The sequence below is a fragment of the Pleurodeles waltl genome, chromosome 4_2, assembly GCF_031143425.1.
Source record: "Pleurodeles waltl isolate 20211129_DDA chromosome 4_2, aPleWal1.hap1.20221129, whole genome shotgun sequence".
Lineage (NCBI taxonomy): Eukaryota > Metazoa > Chordata > Amphibia > Caudata > Salamandridae > Pleurodeles > Pleurodeles waltl.
The window spans coordinates 527,438,938-527,465,512 of record NC_090443.1 but is presented as its reverse complement, the minus strand read 5'-3'; the positions used below and the strand labels follow the sequence as shown (position 1 = coordinate 527,465,512).

The 26,575-nt window shown below is 45.0% G+C and overlaps 1 protein-coding gene across 1 annotated transcript in view; it reads left to right on the top strand.

Annotated features, from left to right (window-relative positions):
- The window catches only part of LAMC1 (laminin subunit gamma 1), a 657,035-nt gene extending 637,366 nt beyond the window's left edge, over positions 1-19,669 (top strand). The window contains exon 28 of the mRNA XM_069232049.1: positions 11,207-19,669. Within this exon, the coding sequence (XP_069088150.1) occupies positions 11,207-11,463 (257 nt within the window). The 3' untranslated portion in view covers positions 11,464-19,669. The remainder of the gene's footprint in view (positions 1-11,206) is intronic.
- Positions 19,670-26,575: the final 6,906 nt, after the last annotated feature.

Here is a 26,575-nt window from a genome sequence, read left to right as displayed (position 1 = left end):
ACCAGGAACAAAGCCTGTCCTAGGTGGAGATGCTTCCCCCTTCCCCCTGCAGGAACTGTAACACCTGGCAGTGAGCCTCAAAGGCTCCATCCTAGTGTTACAACGTCCCAAGGCACTCCAGCTAGTGGAGATGCCTGCCCTCGGGCCACAGCCCCCACTTTTGGGGGCAAGTCCGGAGGAGTTAATGAGAAAAACAAGGAGTCACCCTCTAGCCAGGACAGACCCTAAGGTGTCCACAGCTGAGGTGCTCCTTCCTTAGAAAATTCTATGCATGGAGGATTTAGTCCAGTAGGATTAGGGATGTGCCTCTCCTCCCAAGCGGGAGGCGGTACAAGGAGGGTGTAGTCACCCTCAGGGACAGTAGCCATTGGCTACTGCTGTCCAGCCCTAAACACACCCCTAAATCTAGTATTTAGGGGTGACCCTGAACCCAGGAAATCAGATTCCTGAGGAATTAACAAGAAGGACTGCTGGCCTGAAAACCCAGCAGAGAAGAAGGAAGACAACAACTGCTTTGGTCCCAGGACTCTGTGCACACTATCTCTTACTTTGGGATTGTATATTCAGACATCAGCCAGTTCCACCCCTAAGGTGACCAGAGCTGAAGTGACCACGTCCTTGGAAAATCCTCCATCCTATTTTAGAGGATTTAGCCCAATAGGAATAAGGATGTGCCCCCCTTCCCAAAGGAGGAGGCACAAGGAGGATGTAGCCACTCTGAGGGACAGTAGCCATTGGCTACTGCCCTCCAGCCCTAACTTACCCCAAATGTTAGTATTTAGGGGTGACCCAGAACCCAGGAAATCAGATTCCTGGCGACCTACAAAGAAGGACTGCCTAGTTGAAAACCCTGCAGAGAAGAAGGAAGACGACAACTGCTTTGTCCCCAGCCCTACCGGCCTTTTTCCATCTTCAGAGAACCTGCACCAGCGACGCATCCTGCGGCCCAGTGACATATTCCGACTCAGACGACTGCCATGGACCTAAGAAAGGATCACAAACTCCTGTGGACAGTGACCTGTCCAACCAAGAAAGAAGAACCCTTCTGTTCGGTGGCATGTGTAGCTGCAGATACACATGCTGTGCACAGTCCGCCGTCTGGTGTTGGGCTCGGAGTGTTACAAGTTGTTTTTCTTAGAAGAAGTGTTTTCGAGTCACGAGACAGAGGGATTCCTCCCACTTCGGTTCCATTGCGCATGGGCGTCGACTCCATCTTAGATTGTTTTTTTTCCGCCATCGGGTTCGGACGTGTTCCTTTTCGCTCCGTGTTTCGGGTCGGAAAGTTAGTCAGAAGCTCGGAAAAATTCATCGGTATTGTTTCGTTCGGTATCGGGTTAGTTAGAACAAATCGACACCGAATCTTGAAGAGCTCTTGTAGCCCTTCGGGGTAATTTCGATCCCCCGTCGGGGCCTGGTCAGCCCGACCGCGTGCGACTTCAAGACTGATGGAACGGACCCTGTTCCGATTCTGTCCTAAATGCCATAATAAATATCCTTAAACGGATCAACATTTGGTCTGTAACTTGTGCCTGTCCCCGGAGCACAAGGAGGATACGTGCGAAGCCTGTCGCGCGTTTCGGTCGAGGAAAACGTTTAGAGACCGAAGAGCCAGGAGATTGCAGATGGCGTCCACGCCGACAGGACAACAACGGTTCGAGGAGTAAGAAGAAGAAACTTTCTCCATCCACGAGTCGGATTCCGAAGAACTCGACGCCGAAGAAACGTCAACCGTGAGTAAGACGTCGAAACAAAAAGCTCACGAAAAGACTGACAAAGCCCAGGGGACGCCACCGCCAACAGGCCATGGCTTAACCCGAAAAGTAGGTGACCGTCCATCGGCACCGAAAAAGGGCGAGCTGGTGTTGAAGTCATCCGACTCCGGTCGAGATACAGGCACGCAGCAATCTCGGGCCCGAGAGACTGGCGCAGAAAAGATTCGGCACCGAGACAGCTGCACCGAAGTTGGTCGGCACCGAGAGGGCACAACGCAGAAAAGAAAAAAGATTTTGTCGGAGCAGAAAAAATCAATAGAAACGGTTTCGGTGCCGAAACATCCGGCATCCGAACCGAGAATTAGTTCCTACTCAGAGGAACAAGGACTGTCCTCTCAAATGAAAAAACACAGATTTGAAGAGGAATTACAAACAATAGAGCCAGATCACACGCAAAGGCGGCTCTTTATTCAAAAAGATACAGGGAAGATCAGCACTCTTCCCCCAATCAAGATGAAAAGGAAACTTGCCTTCCAACAAGGAGACAAGCAACCACAAGCAAAGGTGGTAAAGAAAGTAACTCCACCACCATCAACTCATGCATCACCGGCGCAAACTCCACCATTAACACTATCACCAGCTCATACCACAATGAGCCAAGATGATCCAGATGCATGGGACCTCTACGACGCTCCAGTATCGGACAATAGCCCAGAGTCGTACCCAACTAAACCGCCACCACCTGAGGACAGTACATCTTATGCACAGGTGGTGGCTAGGGCAGCCGAATTCCACAATGTATCACTACATTCGGAACCTATTGAGGATGACTTCCTCTTTAACACCCTGTCCTCCACCCATAGCCATTATCAAAACCTTCCCATGCTCCCAGGAATGCTAAGGCACTCGAAACAAATATTTCAGGAGCCAGTTAAAGGCAGAGCCATAACTCCAAGGGTGGAGAAAAAATATAAGGCACCACCCACAGACCCTATATTTATTACAACACAACTGACACCGGACTCAGTAGTTGTGGGGGCAGCTCGTAAGAGAGCCAACTCGCATACATCAGGCGACGCACCACCTCCGGACAAGGAGAGCCGCAAATTTGATGCAGCGGGAAAAAGGGTTGCAGCACAAGCAGCAAATCAGTGGCGTGTCGCCAACTCGCAAGCACTCTTGGTGAGATACGACAGGGCTCATTGGGATGAAATGCAACATTTCATCGAACACCTACCCAAAGAGTTCCAAAAAAGAGCGCAACAGGTGGTGGAAGAGGGACAAAGTATCTCGAACAATCAGATACGGTCTTCCATGGATGCAGCGGATACAGCTGCAAGGACAATAAACACTGCAGTCACAATAAGGAGGCACGCATGGCTGCGCACATCTGGGTTCAAACCTGAAATACAACAGGCTGTGCTCAATATGCCGTTTAATGAACAGCAATTGTTTGGGCCGGAGGTGGACACTGCCATTGAAAAACTAAAAAAGGACACTGATACAGCCAAAGCCATGGGCGCATTGTACTCCCTGCAGAGCATAGGCACATTTCGGAAGACACCTTTTAGGGGTCGGGTTTCGAGGTCAACCCACAGAAACCAACACCTCACAGACAAGACCACCTACCTACCAGGGACAATATCAAAGGGGAGGTTTTCGGGGACAATACAGAGGAGGCCAATTCCCAAGAAATCGGGGAAAATGTCAAGGTCCCAAAACCCCTCAAAATAAACAGTGACTCACAAGTCACACAACCCCTTCACACAACACCAGTGGGGGGAAGACTAAGCCAGTTCTACAAATCTTGGGAGGAAATAACAACAGACACTTGGGTCTTAGCAATTATCCAACATGGTTATTGCATAGAATTTCTCCAATTCCCTCCAAACGTCCCACCGAAAACACACAATATGTCAAAACAGCATATAGATCTTCTAGGACTAGAAGTTCAAGCATTACTGCAAAAGGACGCAATAGAATTAGTACCAAGTCTACAGAAAAACACAGGAGTTTACTCACTGTACTTTCTAATACCAAAAAAGGACAAAACTCTGAGACCAATACTAGATCTCAGAACACTAAATACCCACATCAAATCAGACCACTTTCACATGGTCACATTACAAGACGTAATCCCACTGCTCAAACAGCAAGACTACATGACAACATTAGATCTAAAAGATGCGTATTTCCATATACCGATACATCCTTCACACAGGAAATACCTAAGGTTCGTATTCAAAGGAATACATTACCAATTCAAAGTGTTGCCATTCGGAATAACAACTGCGCCAAGAGTCTTTACAAAATGCCTAGTAGTAGTAGCTGCACATATCAGGAGGCAGCAAATACACGTGTTCCCTTACTTAGACGACTGGTTAATCAAAACCAACACGCTAACAAAGTGTTCATATCATACAAAGTATGTCATACAGACCCTTCACAAGCTGGGTTTCTCCATCAACTATGCAAAGTCACACCTTTTGCCGTGCCAAACACAGCAATACTTAGGAGCGACAATCAACACAACAGAAGGGATAGCCACTCCAAGTCCACAAAGGGTTCAAACATTTCACAAGGTAATACAGGCCATGTATCCAACACAAAAGATACAAGCAAAAATTGTATTAAAACTCCTAGGCATGATGTCTTCATGCATAGCCATTGTCCCAAACGCAAGGTTACACATGCGGCCCTTACAACAGTGCCTAGCATCACAATGGTCACATGCACAGGGTCAACTTCTAGATCTGGTGTTGATAGACCGCCAAACATACATCTCGCTTCTATGGTGGAACAGTACAAATTTAAACAAAGGGCGGCCTTACCAAGACCCAGTGCCACAATAGGTCATAACAACAGATGCTTCCATGACAGGGTGGGGAGCACACCTCAATCAACACAGCATCCAAGGACAATGGGACATACATCAAAGGCAGTTTCACATAAATCGCCTAGAACTGTTAGCAGTATTTCTAGCGCTGAAAGCATTTCAGCCCTTGATAACCCACAAATACATTCTTGTCAAAACAGACAACATGACCACAATGTATTATTTAAACAAACAGGGGGGGACACACTCAACACAGTTGTGTCTCCTAACACAAAAAATATGGCATTGGGCGATTCACAACCACATTCGCCTAATAGCACAATTTATTCCAGGGATCCAAAACCAGCTAGCAGACAATCTCTCTCGGGATCACCAACAAATCCACGAATGGGAAATTCACCCCCAAATACTGAACACTTACTCTCAAATTTGGGGAACACCCCAAATAGACCTATTTGGAACAAAAGAAAACTAAAAATGCCAAAACTTCGCATCCAGGTACCCACACCACCAATCCCAAGGCAATGCTCTATGGATGAATTGGTCAGGGATATTTGCTTACGCTTTTCCCCCCTCTCCCTCTCCTTCCATATCTAGTAAACAGATTGAGTCAAAACAAACTCAAACTCATACTAATAGCACCAACATGGGCAAGACAACCTTGGTACACAACACTACTAGACCTGTCAGTAGTACCTCATGTCAAGCTACCCAACAGACCAGATCTGTTAACACAACACAAACAAAAGATCAGGCATCCAAACCCAGCATCGCTGAATCTAGCAATTTGGCTCCTGAAATCCTAGAATTCTGACACTTAGACCTCACACAGGAATGTATGGAGGTCATAAAACAAGCTAGAAGACCTTCCACTAGACACTGCTATGCAAATAAATGGAAAAGATTTGTTTGTTACTGCCATAACAATCAAATTCAACCATTACACGCATCTCCAAAAGATGTAGTAGGATATTTACTACATTTGCAAAAATCAAATCTAGCTTTTTCTTCCATAAAGATACATCTCACCGCAATATCTGCTTACCTGCAGATTACTCACTCAACTTCACTATTCAGAATACCAGTCATTAAAGCGTTTATGGAAGGCCTAAAGAGAATTATACCACCAAGGACACCACCTGTTCTTTCATGGAACCTCAACATTGTCTTAACAAGACTCATGGGTCCACCTTTCGAGCCCATGCATTCTTGTGAAATGCAATACTTAACATGGAAAGTTGCATTTCTCATTGCCATCACATCTCTAAGAAGAGTGAGTGAGATTCAGGCATTTACCATACAAGAACCATTTATTCAAATACATAAAAATAAAATAGTTTTAAGAACAAATCCAAAATTCTTACCAAAGGTTGTCTCACCGTTCCACTTAAATCAAACAGTAGAATTACCAGTGTTCTTCCCACAGCCAGATTCCGTAGCTGAAAGAGCACTACATACATTAGACATCAAAAGAGCACTAATGTACTACATTGACAGAACAAAACTAATTAGAAAGACAAAACAACTATTTATTGCCTTTCAAAAACCTCATACAGGAAATCCTATTTCAAAACAAGGCATTGCTAGATGGATAGTTAGGTGCATTCAAACCTGCTATCTTAAAGCAAAGAGAGAGCTGCCTATTACACCAAAGGCACACTCAACCAGAAAGAAAGGTGCTACTATGGCCTTTCTAGGAAATATTCCAATGAACGAAATATGTAAGGCAGCAACATGGTCTACGCCTCATACATTTACTAAGCACTACTGTGTAGATATGTTATCTGCACAACAAGCCACAGTAGGTCAAGCTGTACTAAGAACTTTATTTCAAACTACTTCAACTCCTACAGGCTGAACCACAGCTTTTGGGGAGATAACTGCTTACTAGTCTATGCACAGCATGTGTATCTGCAGCTACACATGCCACTGAACGGAAAATGTCACTTACCCAGTGTACATCTGTTCGTGGCATTAGTCGCTGCAGATTCACATGCGCCCACCCGCCTCCCCGGGAGCCTGTAGCCGTTTAGAAGTAGATCTTCAACATTTGTACATTTGTAAATATATTACTTTAACCTTCATTTTGTACATACGTATTCATTCCATTGCATGGGCACTATTACTAGCATACACAACTCCTACCTCACCCTCTGCGGGGAAAACAATCTAAGATGGAGTCGACGCCCATGCGCAATGGAACCGAAGTGGGAGGAGTCCCTCGGTCTCGTGACTCGAAAACACTTCTTCTAAGAAAAACAACTTGTAACACTCCGAGCCCAACACCAGACGGCGGACTGTGCACAGCATGTGAATCTGCAGCGACTAATGCCACGAACAGATGTCCACTGGGTAAGTGACATTTTCCTTCAAGAATATTCCACAAATCAAACTAAACCCACCTCTCCCTGCTCTGGTACGAAACCGGGCAATGGAAAGAGGAGTGACCACTCCCCTGTACATCACCACCTCAGGGGTGGTGCTCAGAGCTCCTCCAGAGGATCCCGGAGTACTGCTGTCTTGTTTCCAAGGTTCGCAGGGAACTCTGGGAGCATTAGTGGCCAGTCCAGGCAGGTGACGTCGGAGTCCCCTCCTGATAGGTGCTGACCTGGTTAGGTGACCAATCCCCCTTTCAGGTCTCTCTCTTGGGTGGGTCCTCCGATTTGGCTTGCAAGACTCCAGCAGGATTACTCTGCAACCTCGATTTCTGACCACTGGAACTGCGACTAAACCCTTCAGGAACTGACAACACTGTAATACACAAAGAAGACTTTTCTGCAACTATGTTTACATGGCTCCTGCCAGCTTTGCAACATTTCCCTCGCCGTGCATCCTCAGAAGACTGCACCTTTTCAACCTGAACCATGGGTGGTGGTCGGAGTAGTCCTCTTGACCCTCTGTGCCATCTATCCAAATTTGGTGGAGGTAAGCCTTTGCCTTCCCACGCAGGACAGCACCCGTGTGCACCGCGTCTCTTGCAGCTGCCAAGGCTTGTTTGCATCTCCTCCAAGGGATCGTCAGGCGACATGTAGCTCCATCTCCCAGCACTCCATCCTGCAAAGCCCAGCCTCCTGTGTGGTTCCCTCGCTGCGTGGTATCCTCTTTTGTAGTGCTGCATGGGCTTCTTGTGCGACTCCTTTGTCCCCGTCCTGTGGGACCCCTGTGGGTGCTGTCTCTGCTCAAGTGGACTCTTTGCCACTGAGGGTCCCCTGTGACACCCCCCTTCCCCCACCCCCCTACCCCCTTTCCTGGGTTGAGTCCTCCTGGGGGTTGCCGGTCCCTGGCAGCACCACTTTTCCACTAACTGCAAGTTTGACTTTGCCAAAGCTTGTTGGTGGAATTCCTGCACCAACACCCATCTGCAATCTTCCTTCCTGTGTGGGACTTCATCTGCATCCATCAGGACCTCTTCTCTGGTTCCAGGGCTGCAGTGCTGAGCTGTTCTTCATCACCGTCGACCAACTCTTGCAACTACAGCTGGGTGGGTAGTAGCTCCTACTTCCTCCTGGACTCCACTGTGACTCTTGGACTTTGTCCCCTTGCTCCACAGGTCTTCAGCAATCCACTGCTCGTTTCTTGCAATCTTGTTGTGGTGTCTTCTTTTCTTTTTTTCCCCTCCTTTTGGGTGATTTGAGGAAAATCCAGTGTTTTACTCCTGCATTCCTGCTTGGCGGGGGTACTGTTACTTAGCTTTGTGGTTTTCTGCTACTCCCAGCTCCCCTATACATATTTTACTTACCTAGGTTGGGCTCCTGTGTCTGCATTCCTTTTTATTAGTATATGGTTTGTGCTCCCACTAGGATCACTATTGGTTATTGCTATTTGTTTTCTAAAATTGTCCATGCCTGTTTCTGATTGCTGGTGCATTACTTACTTCCTATTGGTGGGTTGCCCTTCTAGTATTTTGGGGGGATTTGTCTAAAAAATAACGTACCTTTATTTTTGTACAATTGAGTGTTTTCTTGCATGTGTGTAAGTGCTGTGTGACTACAGTGGTATTGCATGTGCTTTTATAAGCCTTGGCTGCTCATCCACAGCTACCTCTAGAGAGCCTGGCTTCTAGACCCTGCCCACACTTCACTAAGAGGGGATACCTGGTATAAGATGTAAGTACCTTAGGTACCCACCACACACCAGGCCAGCTTCCTACAGTACAGGCCTTAGCTATTTTCTGCTATGTATTGCCAATGCTTGTTGATTGTCTATGCTAATTCCTAATACTTACCATTTTATATATAGTGCACTTACCTCCAGTTGTGGGACTGCCTATAAGTGATCTAGTTCAGTGTTAGTGTAATAAAGTACCTTAATTTTTGCAACACTGTGTGGTTCCTTTCATATGTGATAAGTTACTGTGTGACTGTATTGCAAGGTCTTTACACTCCTCTTAGATAAGTCTGTGCTGCTCATTACAGCTAGCACTTAAGAGGCCTGGCTTCCTAGACACTGTCTCACTAATAGGGGTTTCCTGGACTGGTATGAGGTGCAAACACCATAAGTGTCCACCACACACACCAGGCCAGCTTCCTACACCAAAGAGCTTTTACTCAGATCACACCAAGGATCATCAGGTAGGCGATCAACATCTTTGTAGTGTTTACAGGAGTGAAAAAGAATAAGGCAATACCTAAAAACCATTTCAAGGTGGCTAGTCCTACGCATTGACCAAGAAGCCGACCCACCTGTTCCCTCCCTCTACCTCCACAAGCACCCATTCCACACATCCATCACCTTGGAACGTGAGGAATTTGCAGTTAGAAGTGTTCATTAGAACAACAAGTTATTTACCTTCGGTTACACTCTTTCTGGTGGATACTGTTTCTCACCTGCCATCCCCGGTCTGTGAAATTTACCTTTTTTCCTCCATTTTTAAAAAGATTACTACTTAGAGATCGTCACACTCATACCTCATCAAACAATGGCTCCCCATCAGAGGACACATACAGAGTTCAGAAAGAAACTGACGTCTGTGTGCTGGGGTGGTGGTCATATGTGGCTACAGATTCCCTTCGAGGGTGGGATGAAGTTTATGCTGAGCTATAAGACTACTGGTGTGCAAGGGAATTGCTGGAAGAAATTCTCTGGATCCAGCCTGGCTCCTGGGGGTATTGACAAGGTGAGGAATCTATGGTTAGGTAGAGTACTTTACTAAAGGTATATAAATTGTTCATTATGACAACTCGCAACACCTGACTGAGGTTCCCAAAGTAGAGAGGACCCTCTGCAAACACACATTTGATCTCCTCTGATCACATCTAACCACTCTCGGGCGATTGCAGTTTTTAACATCAGTGGCAGGAAATAACCACAGCGGATTCTAGCAATTAACTACTTCCTCTCCAACAGCTACTGCGTATAGTTATTTTCTCTACCGCTGATCGTTTTAGCTAAATTTATACTATACTTACACTACATACATACTGTGCCTGGACTTTGGCTCCACAGCCTCCCCTCCCAAACCGAGCAACAGGGGTCCGCCATTGAACTTAAGCATGATATACAAGCAATATTTTGCAGGGTTGGAACTTTTTTATTTAGAAGGGGGATCTTTTGAGCGCTTATAAGTTTGTGGCGGGTGCACAGACTGCATTCCTGATAACTTTTATTTAGCTTAAATCACTACACATCTGAGAGATCTTTTGGGATAAAATTGCTCTTTGGACTGAAAATGTTAAGTCGCCCTGCCCTCGTGTTATTTTCTGGCTGCCCATTGTTTTTGTTGCAGCGAACCTGACAGTCAGCAAGTCTACTGGAAGGTTTTTTTTTTACTGTGCTGTTTCATCAGCAGGGTGGTTGCACAAAAGTGGCTCTCCATGAGTTACTGTGGCTACTGCCCTCTCCTCAACTCAGGGCAACATCGGACTGGTCTTGGGGTATAAGCGTTTTACCTGCACCCATAATGAGACAGCTTTGTGTCTGTTTTTCAGAGGTGCATACAATCCCACATTACTAAAGTACCTTCACTATTTGTATGTGTGTGTTTGATGGTAATAGATTTAATGCTGGTCTTTTGCCATGGTGTACAAGATGACCTGCGCGTTTGAAGTATAGACCTTCTTTTGAATACAGATCTTCGAAACTGTCAAACGCTGATAGCATATACACAGACAGTGTCTGAAACAGTGACTTGTGTCAAGTTTTACTAGGCATCTATTCAAAACCAAATCTCAAACCGGTCAACCATTTAATGTGAATATTTTATGGTGTGCATCCAGGGTGCTAAAAGCCAGCGAGAACCTGCAGGTGAGTGAGTACACTACTTACTTCCGTTTCCTGGCCTTTTGGTCCCTCTGAGTTGTCACTCACTCCTTTCCTAGCTTCCTTTTTGCTCATTTGACCTGCTTGGCATACCAACTGTGATATTTTCTTCATAAGCTGACCGGGAAAGGCAGTTGGGATGCAGGTATGGTCCCAGAAGAATCATGTATTTGGTTTCATGAGCTGCGTATGAAAACGTGTCCATTTTAGGCCAGCTTCCCTCCAGCGGAGTTGAAAAATGTTGTAATCAGTTAGATGTTAAAGAAGTTGTGTCATTGTATTATCAAATAATGCCTGGGGGCAGAGGTTTGGGGGGGAAATGAGTGGGGTGTTGGAGAGAAGCACTCAAAGCATCAATCTAAAATCCTTCTCTCGTTCACGCTTTCTTCTTCCCGTACAGGCCAGTTGGATCCTGTGGACCTCAGCAAGCTTTCTGAGATTGAGGACAAACTGAAAGGTGCAAAAGATCAATTGAAAGACAGTGACCTGGACCGCAAAGTCACAGAGCTGGAGGAGGCTGCCCGTCTACAAAATGATTCCATCATTTCATACCAAAGGGACATCAGTGACATAATCAAGGACATTAGCAATTTGGAGGACATTAAGAAAACACTACCCTCCGGCTGCTTCAACACACCAACTATAGAGAAACCCTAGAGCCACCGGCCTGTAGTCAACTTGGGGAATAGATCCCCCAGCACTCAGCTCAACAGCTGTGATTATGGAGCAATACACTGAGCTGGTGCCCTTTTCCAAGCCGGATACACTTGTTTCTTCACAGTCTATTTTAAATACTACAATAATTGTTTTTGAAATCTGGAAAAGGGTTGCACGTTTTAAAGAGAAGCAAATTGCTCCGGGTTCCGTGAATCATAAATTGTGGGTTATCAAATATGTCCTCTTTGAACACTCCACACTCCTTTGCCTCCCCCAATCCGTTGTTTGTATGGGGGTTGCAAACCCTCTGGACTTTAGTGTGATTGTGACCATATGACCTACTCCACCTGTCCTCACGATTGTGTTACCAGGGTACTGGCGAATATCCCTTTGGCCCCCACCTTCTGTCCATCCAGATAGTCCCAGAGGGTCTGTATATGAAGGAGAGCACTTGAATGGTAAAGGCCAGTACAAGCATTCTCACCTTAGACCATCCTACAGATAGTTAATAAATGATAGATTGTCAGCATAGGATGCGTGGTTAAACAAATTGCCTTAACGTCTTCAAGCCCAGTCTTAATAGTGTATGTACTGTACAGATGCCTTGAAGCTGATGGGTGGGAATGAACGTGTATAGAAGTGCTGGAGAACCAGGATGTGGGCAACCAGTGATGCCTGGATTATCGCAGCAGTCCTATGGAAGACATTAGATGCATTGCACAAAATGTTAAAAATTTGAAGGGACTCAACTAGTTTGGAGCGTTGGCCAAGTGGAGACTGGCCCTGCTGAGGTCTAGACTTTCCTAGAGTCTCCTCTTAAGGTTATTAACAAAAGAGACTTTCTGAAACGAGCTGCAGGCACCTTAATGCCTCCTGAAATCTAGCGCTGACTGATAGGATGCTGCCGCCTCATTTTATTAAGATTGCTTTTTACACATTTATTTCTTCCATATGATGTTCATGGTTGTCTACGTTACATTCTCAGCCCATTGATGTGCCTTTTGCCTCCTCATGGAACTCGGTTGTCCAAGTTACGTTTCATCTGAAGTCAATAGTCAGTATTTTTATACTTTTTTTGCTAGTAAACTGGCCACCATTCCCCTAATGACACGTCCACTCTCGTAAGGTTGTCTCAGTGATGCCTTTATATAGTATTAACACCATGCCCTCTTGCACATGCGCTCGCCTCCAGTGCTAACAGTTGACACCCTCGACAGTGTCAATTTCAGGCTAGGTTGCTGCTCTCCTACTTATTAATTCAGGGGTGGGTACAACAGTGACGCCTCCGGTAGTGACCTTATTTCCTCAATAATTCACATAATGGTGCTCCTGCATTGCTGAAATGTGGAAAATAGAAGTGTTTTTTGTTTGTTTTTTTGTGGGGAGGGTGCTATGGTTTTAGGGAGGAAGTGAAGTCCAGTTACGATCTAAGTGGAAACATTATCTGACACACTGGTGCTATACATTATTTCAAATTTATATTTTTGTGTGAATGTGTTTTTTGTTTTTTGTATCCCTGAATTGTACAAAAGTCGCTATTTCCTTTCTATGTAAATATACCTGTATCTTCCTTACACCTAATCCTCAGATGCTCATTCGCCATCTCAGCACACCACGTTATGATTCTGTAGAATGGGGTGTTGCATAGATTCACATGCTTGCTTGAATATCCCTCTGTGTTAGAGAGAGACTTGAAGCCAGAAAATGCTCTTATGGGCTAAAGTTTGCTCGTCTCTGTGTATTTGAAGTATTAGTTCTCGACACATGCATAATCGCCTCACTCAAAAAAATCAGGCTGGACGGGGCAGTCTCCAACTATCCTGAGTTCTGACTGCAGATATTTCTTTTTCTAAGTGCCCTCCTCCTCCCCCACCCTCCTTAAAACAGGAAAAGCTTTACGTTCTGGCAAACATTTGGTCACGAGGATGGCCTTCAAATTAATTGAATCCGATAACACTGAAATACAATGAGAGCCTTTTGTTCAGAGGCGTTAGGTAGGTTAGGGGTTGATATTTAGTTCTGGAACAGGTGGTGGCTTGATGTACCCTTCTTTTTTCCTGACTCTTCTACTAGTAAAATGTGCTAGATTTGAAATTCACATTCTGAAGACAATTTAAATCGGATTTATTCTTCACTAGCCATCGTCTTCAAATTTCATTTGCTTCAGAATTCTTCAGTCTAATAGAATTCCAAAAGCGTGTTTTCAAAACGCAATGTATTTATTTATTTATTTTTGCTGCGTGAATCCATTCTAGATTCGCATGGTGTACATTATTCGGCCACCTAGTGTTTGGTTCCAAGAATATTTTCAGGAATGAAATAAAAGTTTACATCTGTGTCGATCGTAGGCTTAGTCAGTATAATTCATATAGAGCATAATCCCACTGTGACCTAATACAAGACCACCATGTTGGTAAAACCATGTTTGTGTTTCAGACAGCACTGCCTTCTTAGAGGGCATCCCTTGAATCCTGTGTATGACGTTCCTAGAATGCAAAACACCTTTTAATTTACCTCCTGTTTTTCCTTTGTTTTTCAGTTGCTTCCCCCAGTCGGTTTACAATATTTGAGTTCTTGCAGTTTGATTTTCCTAAAAAAATAAAAAAAATAACTCAAGCCTTAGCCACATTAATTTTTTGTGGCACATGCATGAAAGGAATTCTTTGCCATAAGATTTGTACAACTTTGAGTTGTAAATCTCTTCGAGCAAGGGGTCTAATTTTCAAGAAGTGCAACAGCTGTGCAGATGTGTGGCCAAAAGACAGTGGCAATGCAACTTGAATGTACCCTCTGACACCCAGCGATCCCCTTGATAACTGTAAAGTCAACTGTGTTTGTGTCAGTGTTCTGAGAAAGAGTGTAGTGAAGGTGTGACATCTATATGTAGATAGGCTGAAGTACGTTTCCCCACATCTTGCAGACTGGCTTATAGGTGACCTGTGCCAGCATGGCTGAATCATGTGACTGACAGTCAATTTAATTAAATGCATTGGTCCCTTCTTTTTGAAGGTCGCAGTGACCAATACCTTGATCTGAAATGACAACGACTCCGTTTGAGGTACTTCATAGAAGCCAGCACAAACGTGGCACTATACAACATAGTCAATAAGCTAATCTCACCTCAACATTTGTTTTTCGATGTTCATTCAGAGGAATGCATTTTAAGATTATTTCTTCGAGAAATAATAATGTTTGGTTCCGGGAGCACCAATAATCTTGAAAGAAACAAATGGAGCCCATTTAAGAGGGTAGATAAAATGACTATATGGATCCTGAGAGGTCTAGTTGATGAGTATTCTGATGCTGTCTACTACCACAAGGATTTGGGAGGGTTTAACCCACTTTTCTACTTGGATAAATGGCTCCCAGGTTCAAAGCAGTTGCTTACGAGTAAGGGCTTTTTTATTTTTTTAATGCCTTTTTATAGATTTGGAAATGTTAATTATTTATTATATTACAGTACAAGCTCCACCTCCTGGATCATCGTTCCTGTTTCCCATCAGAGAAATACCTGCTGGTAGCATCTGATAGAGGGCTTTGCTGTGAGGTTTGGCGATCCAGTGGTTTATTCCTCTACTACACCAACATTTTCTTCAGTCTTACCAGTGCTCTTAGATAACCTAGAAGTTCCCAGACATAAAAAAATATTTTTTGCAGTGGCCAGGTAGCCAGCCATCGTTGATATTTGCTCCTTAAAACACATTTTCAAAGTGCAGATTTTATTTTTTGCCAGTATTTTCTCAGGCACTGTATAGTCTGATCTTAGTGCAGGCTTCATCATGGTCTTAGACTACTGTTGGGTATCTAGCGATCCTATATGTTCCTTGAGTTTATGATGGGACATGCCACTGGTGAGCGAGCACAAAGTATAGTGCTGAAATTATTGGTCTCCATTTGACTTGCCTTTCAGAGGAACCCCTCTTTTTGGATGGTTCCATTCAAAAAATTCAAGGATAAACAATGGATTTTACAGGTTTTTTTCTGAGGTGAGACAGGCAGCTCAAGTAATAATTTCCCTAACAATACGCCCATTTGGAGCAATGCGATCAGCTTTCCACATCTTCTCAAATTGGTTTAAATTTCATCAAACACCTCCAAGCTCAAAAATGTATTGAAGCCAGCCCCAAATTACCCTTCAAGAACTGAATGTCTTGACGAGATTGTCTGCTATTCCTTTTAGACCCTCAACCGTAGTTGCTCTTGGATACTATTAAAAAAGAGTCCCTGAAAGGGTCAGGCAACTTCAGTGGAAGCCGAGTCTTCTGTGGCTTCACAAACACCTCAAGGGGAACTGTAAGCATGGGTGTAACATTACTGATAATCATTTCACTTCTTGCGACACTGTTGATTTACACCAAATTGACAGCTTATGAAAATTAGATTTGTGATGGGACAGAATCATCAGTTTTCCCATCCTCTTCTCTTCTTCGTGTCGTCCTTTTGTAGGTCTCTTCCTTCAGAAGCAAAATATATATTGATTATTTCTCACCTAGACAATAAGTGATCTGTACAATACATCCCAGCAGGCTTGGGAAGGTGTTCAAATTTCAAAGTTCAAAATCTGTTTTCTTTTTTTTTTTTTTTCATGAATTAGGCGGGTATCTATACTGCTTAATAGAGACCACTTTCTTTTTCCCTGGGCATTTTTAGACTTAGCAGCTCGAAAAGTATGCACATCTTAGGACATTAATTTTTGGCCTTGAACCACTAGAGTGCATGATTTTGTGCTTTGGATTTGGCATCATTAAAGTTCTTGTCTTGTGCGTACCTAGTCCCAAATCCTTACTTATAACACAAGCTTCAAAAATATCGAATGAGTTATGAAGACAGACTTAAGAAGACTGGAAAGCTTTGTGACGCAAAGGAAAATGCCTGCTGATCTTTTATTGGTAAAGTTGTCTGTCTGGGCAAAACTTGCCCCACATCAAATTATGGAGTACGTAGATTTAGTCTAGGATTTAGTTATCATGTAAGGGATCTCTTGTCTAATGCAGCGGTTTTCAACACCGGTCCAGAGGCATGCTAGATTTTCAGGCTAACTCCTGACTCTCAATTCTGTTTATGTTCATTTTGTTTAAATTAATATTTTGTTGCCATCCTTGGATCGTGATAAGGGTCTGGCCCTTTGACTTATGTTGGCACCCTTCTCTACACACTCTGCGGTCGAGAAGAAGTTGAACCTCACATAAGTGTACTGAAGTTGAGGGTAGTCAAACACATTTCTTTGGCCAGGCTGGGCCCTAAATTACAATCCATCTCATATCGAAGTACATTTTTGTCTTTCAAATTCTGTGAATGACCAAACCCTGCAAACGTATTTGGGTAGACCATATAAATTCAGCTCTTCCTTATAGATCTGTGGTGAACCTTAGATATAGATCTACTTCCTGAATGTAGAACAAAACATATGCTGATTCTTCTAGTATATAGGGCTAGAAAGTGATGAACAACAATGCATTTTTGGTAAGCTTATTTAAGATGGGTCTCTCACCTTCTTATGGGATGGTGAACATTTCACCAGTTGTATATTGAGACAGTTACCATACTTTATCTGAGCCCCAAGGACCTGCTGTACAATTGTGGTCTCTAGAATAATTATGTTGCCAGTATTGCTCCAGATTTATTTACTTCATATGGCGGATCTACTATCTATCATTTTGCCGAGGAAGGACCATTGAAGTTGCATTTCCCCGGAGAAAAGCATTTATTTTCGGTTTCAGTTTAACAGCGTAGTACTTAAGTTCCTCCAGTACAAAATTGTACATTTTATGACAGAATTTAAATGACCACTAGGATGTTAAATTGCTAAAGTGGAAAATACTTTTGTTTAGTGACATGAAATGGCCTTTGTCTATTTAGTGTTGTTTGGAAAGAGTTTTGCTTCCCTTGGTCTATGCAGGACAGTTCCGGTAGAGGCTAGATGTGCAGGGGAGACTTATAGTTGACCATCTGGCTTTCCACTGCTATTTTCTGATCTGTTGCTTCAACGTAGGGGCATTTGTCTGGGCCTGTCTGCCCCTCTTTCCTCTAAGAACTGTCTAGTGTGTAGCAGAGCCTCTTCTTTGTGTTGTCCCAGCATTTGAAGCAATCGTTTGATAATGCTTTTGTCCTTCACTGCTTTACCAGCACAGTAGTGAATAACAGATGTCATTACATGGTTCACATTGATAGGCTTTTACAATATTGTATTCTGGATTTGGGCACCTAGGATGTGCTGATGGAACAAAGTATATTTCCCTGGTCACTTTGGATAGAATCACCCACTTACAACTCCTTCTTCCAAATTACAGTAACCACTTTGTAGTCCATTTTAAAGCAGAGATTGCTGCAAGATAACATGATGGTTAAAGAGTGGCCCTCCAGTATGAGTATCCTCTTTAGAGTCAGATGACCAAACCCCAGCCTCCCTGTGCTTAGAGCCTATTAAAATTCATAAGTGATCCATAACTCACGATGCACTACCTTTTTTTAATCCTATGCTTCGCATGAGTTCTGAGATTCAAGCTTGAAGGGGCAGCGCGTACTTGAGTGATGCCAAACAGTTGGTTGGCATTTGACAGCTATGGAATGTAAAATCCGTGAAGTGAGAAACATATTCTGAAATTCGTATCTGCAAGAAAGAACTTTAAAATATATGCTGAAATAACATGCTACCGATTAGTAATTTTTTAACTTTGTTTCCACTATTCTTTGTCAAGTGGTGTGCTTTTGTTGAACTCGTGTAGTATGCTGTTGATTTCATGAGACCTGCCTCTCATAAATGTTAATAGAACTTCCTGGGGATCACTTATTTTGGGCAGTCATTCTTGTTCTGACACAGGCTCCAGAATAAATTAGGCCACTCAGTTCAAATAAAAACGTCAAAGTCAAAGTGTATTCTTCAGTGCCCTCATTCATTTGTTATTGTACATCTTGTCTGTCCTACTCATTATTCCAAGCATAAATCCTTAAAATATTTACTGAGTTTTTTCCATTAACAAAGGTTCTTTGGAGTGGGCATCTTCTATAGATTACCATGATTCCCTCCTTGGAGTGAGTTGGGTCAGCTTCACTTAAGTCTGATACATAATACTAAAACCTTAACACTGTTAACTGTTGTAAATAATGTGATCTGGTTTTACACAAGAAGAAAAACTACAGTGGTATTTGGGTTCTAGTTTTTCAGACTTCATAGGGGTAGTTGACTCCGATACCAGCAACATTTGTAGTTGTAAAGTGATAGGGTGCAGATATCCTGTGCCTAGTAACAACGAATAGATATCCTGTGCCTAGTAACACCGAATATTCTACCAAGCATGTGAACCTGAACAAAACAGTCCTGTTTAGAGAACCACCAATGTTTTATTATTCCTTGGAGCAAAAGCTAAATTAACGTTTCCCCTATTCAGTCACCTCTTTGTGCTTGATATATATTTTTATGCAATATTTACAATGTCTGTACCCTCCACACGTGACTGCTTGGGGTCCTTTTCTGAACCCAGTGTTTGACCCTACATTATTGTGGTAATGCCACTGGTTGTGCTTGAACCCCACACATTTTGTGCCGGAGTAGTGATCATGGGGAGTTTGCTGGAGTATTGCTGTGCCTTCAGGCCTCCCATAGATAAGATAGGTGCTACACCTCAGCGCTTGCGTCTTTATCAAAGGCTGATGCCAGCAGACCTGTGCTTTAAACTAAGTAAAGAGAGACACCATAACTACTGGATTTGATTCTGAGGCAATACCTCTCTTAGCTTCTGCCTCACTTTCTCTGGCAATTTGTCTTGCTTTTTACAACAATTCAAAATACGTAATTGGGAAAATTAATCTCCAATATCTTACCCTGCTCATGTTAATGGTGCGACACATTTAGCAACAGTTGCGTTTTTTTAATACTTTGATGCTTCTGCAGTCACATTGCCTAATGGAGCAGGTTTTGATTCAGCATCCTTTGTTTTAATAAGTCTCACAGTGATCATCTACCTTCCTTGAAGCCTTAATATTTTTCCCACAGAGGGGCCTTGGTCAGCATGATGGTGGATATGATGATCTGAGCCCCAGCACAATGTGCTGTGAAACCATTCTGTGTTCCTGGTCTAAATCCCAATGCCTTAACTTGTGGTCGCTGCTGTCAGGGGAGGGGGGAGAAGGAAAACACAACACTTGCAGTTTTCTATGTATAAAACAGTATTTCTTATTTATAATAAAGTGAATATTTGTAACCTTATCCTACAAGTATTGTCATGTTTTTGAAAAAGCTCATCTGTCGAAATAGAAAAATCCTGGATTAGATTTAATCAGTTTCTCAACAACGCTTTGTAATCAGTTTTGCATCCTGAGTGTACGTCAGGTTCTCCTGATGTGCATATTGTTGGCACCTCGTGGTTAGGTTGGATATTCTTACAGTAGTTGTCTTTCAAATGTTTTGTGATCTACGTTGAATGTCAACTGGTCAGTGCCTGTGTAATCCTATGCTAGGTTGAGATGTTACTGTGCTTGCCACCTTCAGTTTGCCGCCCCCTCCAAAATGTGGTTTGGTTAATACTTTGCAAAGTACAAAAGCACACATTAACTTTGTAGAAAATGAGGGGGGGGGGGCGTGACAAATTAAGGCAGCATAATGATTGCTAGATGTATCACATTTTTTTGTAATTAATCTGCTAAATTAAGTGTCAGAGTTTGCAGATTGTGAGCTGCCGAAAACAGGTGTTTGGGGGACTTCCAAAATATTGTTCCTTTGCTTAGATCAGCACGAAGTTTGCAGTTACTGTCCAGAGTATAATTGTAAGACTTGCTGTAGGAAGTTGGCTCTGTATGTGCTATTTCAAAGTAAGGAATAGCATGCACAGAGTCCAAGGGTTCCCCTTAGAGGTAAAATAGTGGTAAAAAGAGATACTAATGCTCTGTTTTGTGGTAGTGTGGTCGAGCAGTAGGCTTATCCAAGGAGTAGTGTTAAGCATTTGTTGTACATACACATAGACAATAAATGAGGTACACACACTCAGAGACAAATCCAGCCAATAGGTTTTGTATAGAAAAATATATTTTCTTAGTTTATTTTAAGAACCACAGGTTCAAATTTAACATGTAATATCTTGTTTGAAAGGTATTGCAGGTAAGTACATTAGGAACTTTGAATCATTTCAATTGCATGTATACTTTTCAAGTTATTCACAAATAGCTATTTTAAAAGTGGACACAGTGCAATTTTCACAGTTCCTGGGGGAGGTAAGTTTTTGTTAATTTTACCAGGTAAGTAAGACACTTACAGGGTTCAGTTCTTGGTCCAAGGTAGCCCACCGTTGGGGGTTCAGAGCAACCCCAAAGTTACCACACCAGCAGCTCAGGGCCGGTCAGGTGCAGAGTTCAAAGTGGTGCCCAAAACGCATAGGCTTCAATGGAGAGAAGGGGGTGCCCCGGTTCCAGTCTGCCAGCAGGTAAGTACCCGCGTCTTCGGAGGGCAGACCAGGGGGGTTTTGTAGGGCACCGGGGGGGGACACAAGCCCACACAGAAATTTCACCCTCAGCGGCGCGGGGGCGGCCGGGTGCAGTGTTAGAACAAGCGTCGGGTTCGCAATGGAAGTCAATGAGAGATCAAGGGATCTCTTCAGCGCTGCAGGCAGGCAAGGGGGGGGGGGGGCTTCCTCGGGGAAACCTCCACTTGGGCAAGGGAGAGGGACTCCTGGGGGTCACTTCTGCAGTGAAAGTCCGGTCCTTCAGGTCCTGGGGGCTGCGGGTGCAGGGTCTTTTCCAGGCGTCGGGACTTAGGTTTCAGAGAGTCGCGGTCAGGGGAAGCCTCGGGATTCCCTCTGCAGGCGGCGCTGTGGGGGCTCAGGGGGGACAGGTTTTGGTACTCAGTCGTAGAGTAGTCCGGGGGTCCTCCCTGAGGTGTTGGTTCTCCACCAGCCGAGTCAGGGTCGCCGGGTGCAGTGTTGCAAGTCTCACGCTTCTTGCGGGGAGATTGCAGGGTTCTTTAAAGCTGCTCCTTTGGATAAAGTTGCAGTCTTTTTGGAGCAGGTCCGCTGTCCTCTGGAGTTTCTTGTCGTCGAAGCAGGGCAGTCCTCAGAGGATGCAGAGGTCGCTGGTCCCTTTGGAAGGCGTCGCTGGAGCAGAGTTCTTTGGAAGGCAGGAGACAGGCCGGTGAGTTTCTGGAGCCAAGGCAGTTGTTGTCTTCTGGTCTTCCTCTGCAGGGGTTTTCAGCTAGGCAGTCCTTCTTGTTGTTGTTGCAGGAATCTAGTTTCTAGGTTCAGGGAGAGCCCTTAAATACTAAATTTAAGGGCGTGTTTAGGTCTGGGGGGTTAGTAGCCAATGGCTACTAGCCCTGAGGGTGAGTACACCCTCTTTGTGCCCCCTCCCAAGGGGAGGGGGTCACATCCCTAATCCTATTGGGGGAATCCTCCATCTGCAAGATGGAGGATTTCTAAAAGTTAGTCACCTCAGCTCAGGACACCTTAGGGGCTGTCCTGACTGGCCAGTGACTCCTCCTTGTTATTCTCATTATTTTCTCCGGCCTTGCCGCCAAAAGTGGGGGCCGGGGCCGGAGGGGGCGGGCAACTCCACTAGCTGGAGTGTCCTGCGGTGCTGTGACAAAGGGGTGACAAAGGCACTCTCCCCATGGGGCCAGCAACATGCCTCTAGTGTGGCAGGCTGCTAGAACCAGTCAGCCTACACAGATAGTCGGTTAAGTTTCAGGGGGCACCTCTAAGGTGCCCTCTGTGGTGTATTTTACAATAAAATGTACACTGGCATCAGTGTGCATTTATTGTGCTGAGAAGTTTGATACCAAACTTCCCAGTTTTCAGTGTAGCCATTATGGTGCTGTGGAGTTCGTGTAAAACAGACTCCCAGACCATATACTCTTATGGCTACCCTGCACTTACAATGTCTAAGGTTTTGCTTAGACACTGTAGGGGCACAGTGCTCATGCACTGGTACCCTCACCTATGGTATAGTGCACCCTGCCTTAGGGCTGTAAGGCCTGCTAGAGGGGTGTCTTACCTATACTGCATAGGCAGTGAGAGGCTGGCATGACACCCTGAGGGGAGTGCCATGTCGACTTACTCATTTTGTTCTCACTAGCACACACAAGCTGGTAAGCAGTGTGTCTGTGCTGGGTGAGGGTTCTCTAGGGTGGCATAATACATGTTGCAGCCCTTAGAGACCTTCCCTGGCATCAGGGCCCTTGGTACCAGAGGTACCAGTTACAAGGGACTTATCTGGGTGCCAGGGTGTGCCAATTGTGGAATCAATGGTACATTTTAGGTGAAAGAACACTGGTGCTGGGGCCTGGTCAGCAGGGTCCCAGCACACTTCTCAGTCCAGTCAGCATCAGTATCAGGCAAAAAGTGGGGGGTAACTGCAACAGGGAGCCATTTCTTTACACTTGCTTCAAATTCTGACCCAGAACCCACAAGGTTTGTCTTCATTTGAATTCCTAGTCTTGCATACTGTAAGAAGCTGGTGTGGTGTGTGGTGGGTATCTATGGTACTTACACCTTATTCCAGGTATCCCCTCTTAGTGAAGTGTAGGCAGTGTCTAGAAGCCAGGCTGCCTTGAGGTAGCTCTGTATGAGCAGCCAAGGTGTAACTAGGAGACATGCAAAGCTCATGCAATACCACTGTAGTCACCTAGCACTTACACACATGAAAGAAAACATTGAGCTGTACAAAAATAGGTACTTCATTTTTGGCATAAGTCACCACAATATACTAGACAGGTGACCCACCCTTAGGAGGTTAAGTAATACACTAAATATATACACTAGCAATCAGAAATAGGCATTGAAAAGTTTAGAAAACAGTGTGATAACCAATAGTGACCGTAGGGGGAGCACAAACCATTTACTAAAAAAATAAATAAAAAACAAATGGAATGCGAACAAGGTACCCACCTAGGTTGGTAAAATCTGTAGAGGGGAGCTGGGAGTACTAGAAAACCATGGAGGTAAATACCACAGTACTCCCCAGCAACCAGGAATGCAGCAGTAAAACACTGGATTTTCCCCAAACCACCCAAAAGGAGGAAAAGAAGAGACACTCCGAGAAGACTGCAAGAAAACCAGCGGTGGATTCCTGAAGAAAGACCATATGTGGGAGAGGGGACAGAGTCCAAGAGTCTCAGTGGAGTCCAGGAGGAATAGAGGCTATTACCCACCCAGCTGGGGATGCAGGAGTTGGTCGACAGTGATGAAAAACAAGTCAGCACTGCAGCCCTGGAGCCGGAGAAGAGTTCCTCATGGATGCAGATGAAGTCCTACGCTGGAAGGAAGATTGCAGATGGGTGTCGGTGCAAGAATTCCACCAACAACCCTTGGCAAAGTCAAACTCGTGGTTAGTGGAAAAGAGGTGCTGCTGGGGACCAGCAAGGCCCAGGAGGACTCATCCCAGTAGGATAAGTCACAGGGGACACTCGGCGTCGCAGAGAGTCCACAGGCGCAGAGGCAGCACCCAGAGGAGTCCCACAGGATGGGTACCCAGGAGTCTCAGAAGAAGCCCACGCAGAACTACAAAAGAGGATCCCATGCAGCGGGAGAACCATGCAGTGCTGGGGGCTGGAGCTACACGTCGCCTGAAGATACCTTGGAGGAGATGCAAATAAAACCTTGGCAGCTGCAAGGACCCAGTGCATGGGGTTAGTGTCTTGCGTGGGAAGGCTGGCTGGCTGGTTGGATAGCTGGCAGAGAGGATCAAGAGGACTACTCCAGACCACCATCTGTGATGCAGGATCCACGCAGCTCATGATGAGAAAAGGACCACACAGACAGTCGTCGCTTGCTGTAGGTGCCTCCAGTTGCAGGGAAGTGGCTCCTTCACTCCAAGGGAGATTCCTTCTTGTGCAGGCGGAAGAGTTGCAGACTTCAGAGTATGCACGCCCGGGGAAATGTTGCAAAGCTGGCAGGAGACCTGGAAGCAAAGTTGCAAAAGAGTCTTCTTCGTTGTAGCAGCATTTGTTTCTTCCTGGAGGGTCCAGTCGCGTTTCCAGTGGCCAGAATTCAAAGCAGAGGATGCAGAGGAGTCCTGCTGGAATCTTGCAAGCTGAATCTGAGGACCCACCCAAGAGAGAGAACCTAACTAGCTCTGAAAGGGAGATTGGTAACCTAACAAGGTAAGCACCTATCAGGAGGGGACTCGGACGTCACCTGCCTGGCCACTCAGACGCTCCCAGAGTTCCCTGGAAATTTTGGAAACAAGGTGGCAGAACCCAGGGATCCTTTTGAGGAGCTCTGGGCAACCGGGAGGGTTGATGGACACTCCCATTTCCATTGTCCAGTTTTGCACCATAGCAGGGACGGGGTGGGTAGGGGTGAGAGATCCCTGAACCGGTGTGGACTGGTTGATGCATGAAGGGCACCAAACGTGCCCTTCAAGGCAAGCCAGTGGGTTAGGGAAGCTAGCCCTCCCAAGCCAGTCATACCTATTTCCAAAGTGAGAAAATGTTACCTCCCTCTCCCTAAGGAAATCCTTTGTTCTGTCTTCCTGTCCTTGATCAGATCAAGCAGCAGGAGGGCAGAAACCTGCCTGAGGGGGTGGCAGCAGCTGTGCTGCCCAGAAAACCCTGTAAGACTGGTGGTAGCAATGCTGGGGGTCCTCTAAGGAGCCCCCAGAGTGCATGGAATCATACTTCCAATACTTGCAACAGTATTGGGGTATGATTTCGACATGTTGATTCCAAACAAGCCCAGGTTCAGAGTTACAATTATGTAGCTGGACATAGGTAGTGACTTACGTCCAGTAAACATGTAAAATGGTGTCCCCACACTCACAAAGTCCAGAAAAATGGATCTGGAGTTAGTGGGGGCTTCCCTGCCAGTGCAGGGGTGCCCTCACACAGAGGTACCTGCACCCTGCCCTCTGGGCTGAGAGGGCCTACCATAGGGGTGACTTACGGTGACAAGGTGAAGTGACAACTGGTGCATGCACCCGTTTCACGCAGGCTGCAATGGCAGGCCTTCAGAACCCTTTGCATGGGCTCCCTATGTGTGGAAGAATAACTGCTGCAGCCCATAGGGATCCCCTGGAACCCAAATGCCCTGCGTACCTAGGTACCGTATACTAGGGACTTATATGGGGGGGACCAGTATGCCAATTGTGGAGAGAAAAAGGTGCAATTTAGAGGAAAGAGCAAAACTACTTGGGTCCTGGTTAGCAGGAACTCAGACACAGTCAAAGACAATGACAAATAAAATTAATGCATGCTTAGCCTTTAATGATGGAGGTGTCCCGACTGGTCTCTTTGATCAAAACTTGCCTAACATCGAACTCTGAAACTAGAGCAGGATTTGGAGATTTTGTAGGGGACCTTTCTTTAATAGAAGGTGTTGACAGATTGTAACGCTCCAAGCCCAACACTAGATGGCGGAAGCAATGCATAGCAGGTGAATCTGCAGAACTATATGCCACGAACAGATGTACACTGGGTAATGGTATGTGTAGCTGCAGATACACACTGTAGGAAGTTGGCTCTGTATGCACTATTTCAAAGTAAGGAATAGTATGCACAGAGTCCAAGGGTTCCCCTTAGAGGTAAGATAGTGGCAAAAAGAGATAATACTAATGCTCTATTTTGTGGTAGTGTGGTCGAGCAGTAGGCTTATCAAAGGAGTAGTGTTAAGCATTTGTTGTACACACACAAGCAATAAATGAGGAACACACACTCAAAGACAATTCCAGGCCAATAGGTTTTTGTATAGAAAAATATATTTTCTTAGTTTAAGAACCACAGGTTCAAGATTTACATGTAATACTTCAAATGAAAGGTATTGCACGTAGGTACTTTAGGAACTTTGAATTAGCAAAATAGCATATACAGTTTTCACATAAATCACATATAGCTATTTTAAAACTAGACACTTAGTGCAATTTTCACCAGTTCCTGGGGGGAGTAGGAGTTTGTTAGTTTTTGCAGGTAAGTAAACCACCTACGGGGTTCAAGTTTGGGTCCAAGGTAGCCCACCGTTGGGGGTTCAGAGAAACCCCAAAGTTACCACACCAGCAGCTCAGGGCCGGTCAGGTGCAGAGGTCAAAGTGGTGCCCAAAACGCATAGGCTTCAATGGAGAAGGGGGTGCCCCGGTTCCAGTCTGCCAGCAGGTAAGTACCCGCGTCTTTGGAGGGCAGACCAGGGGGGTTTTGTAG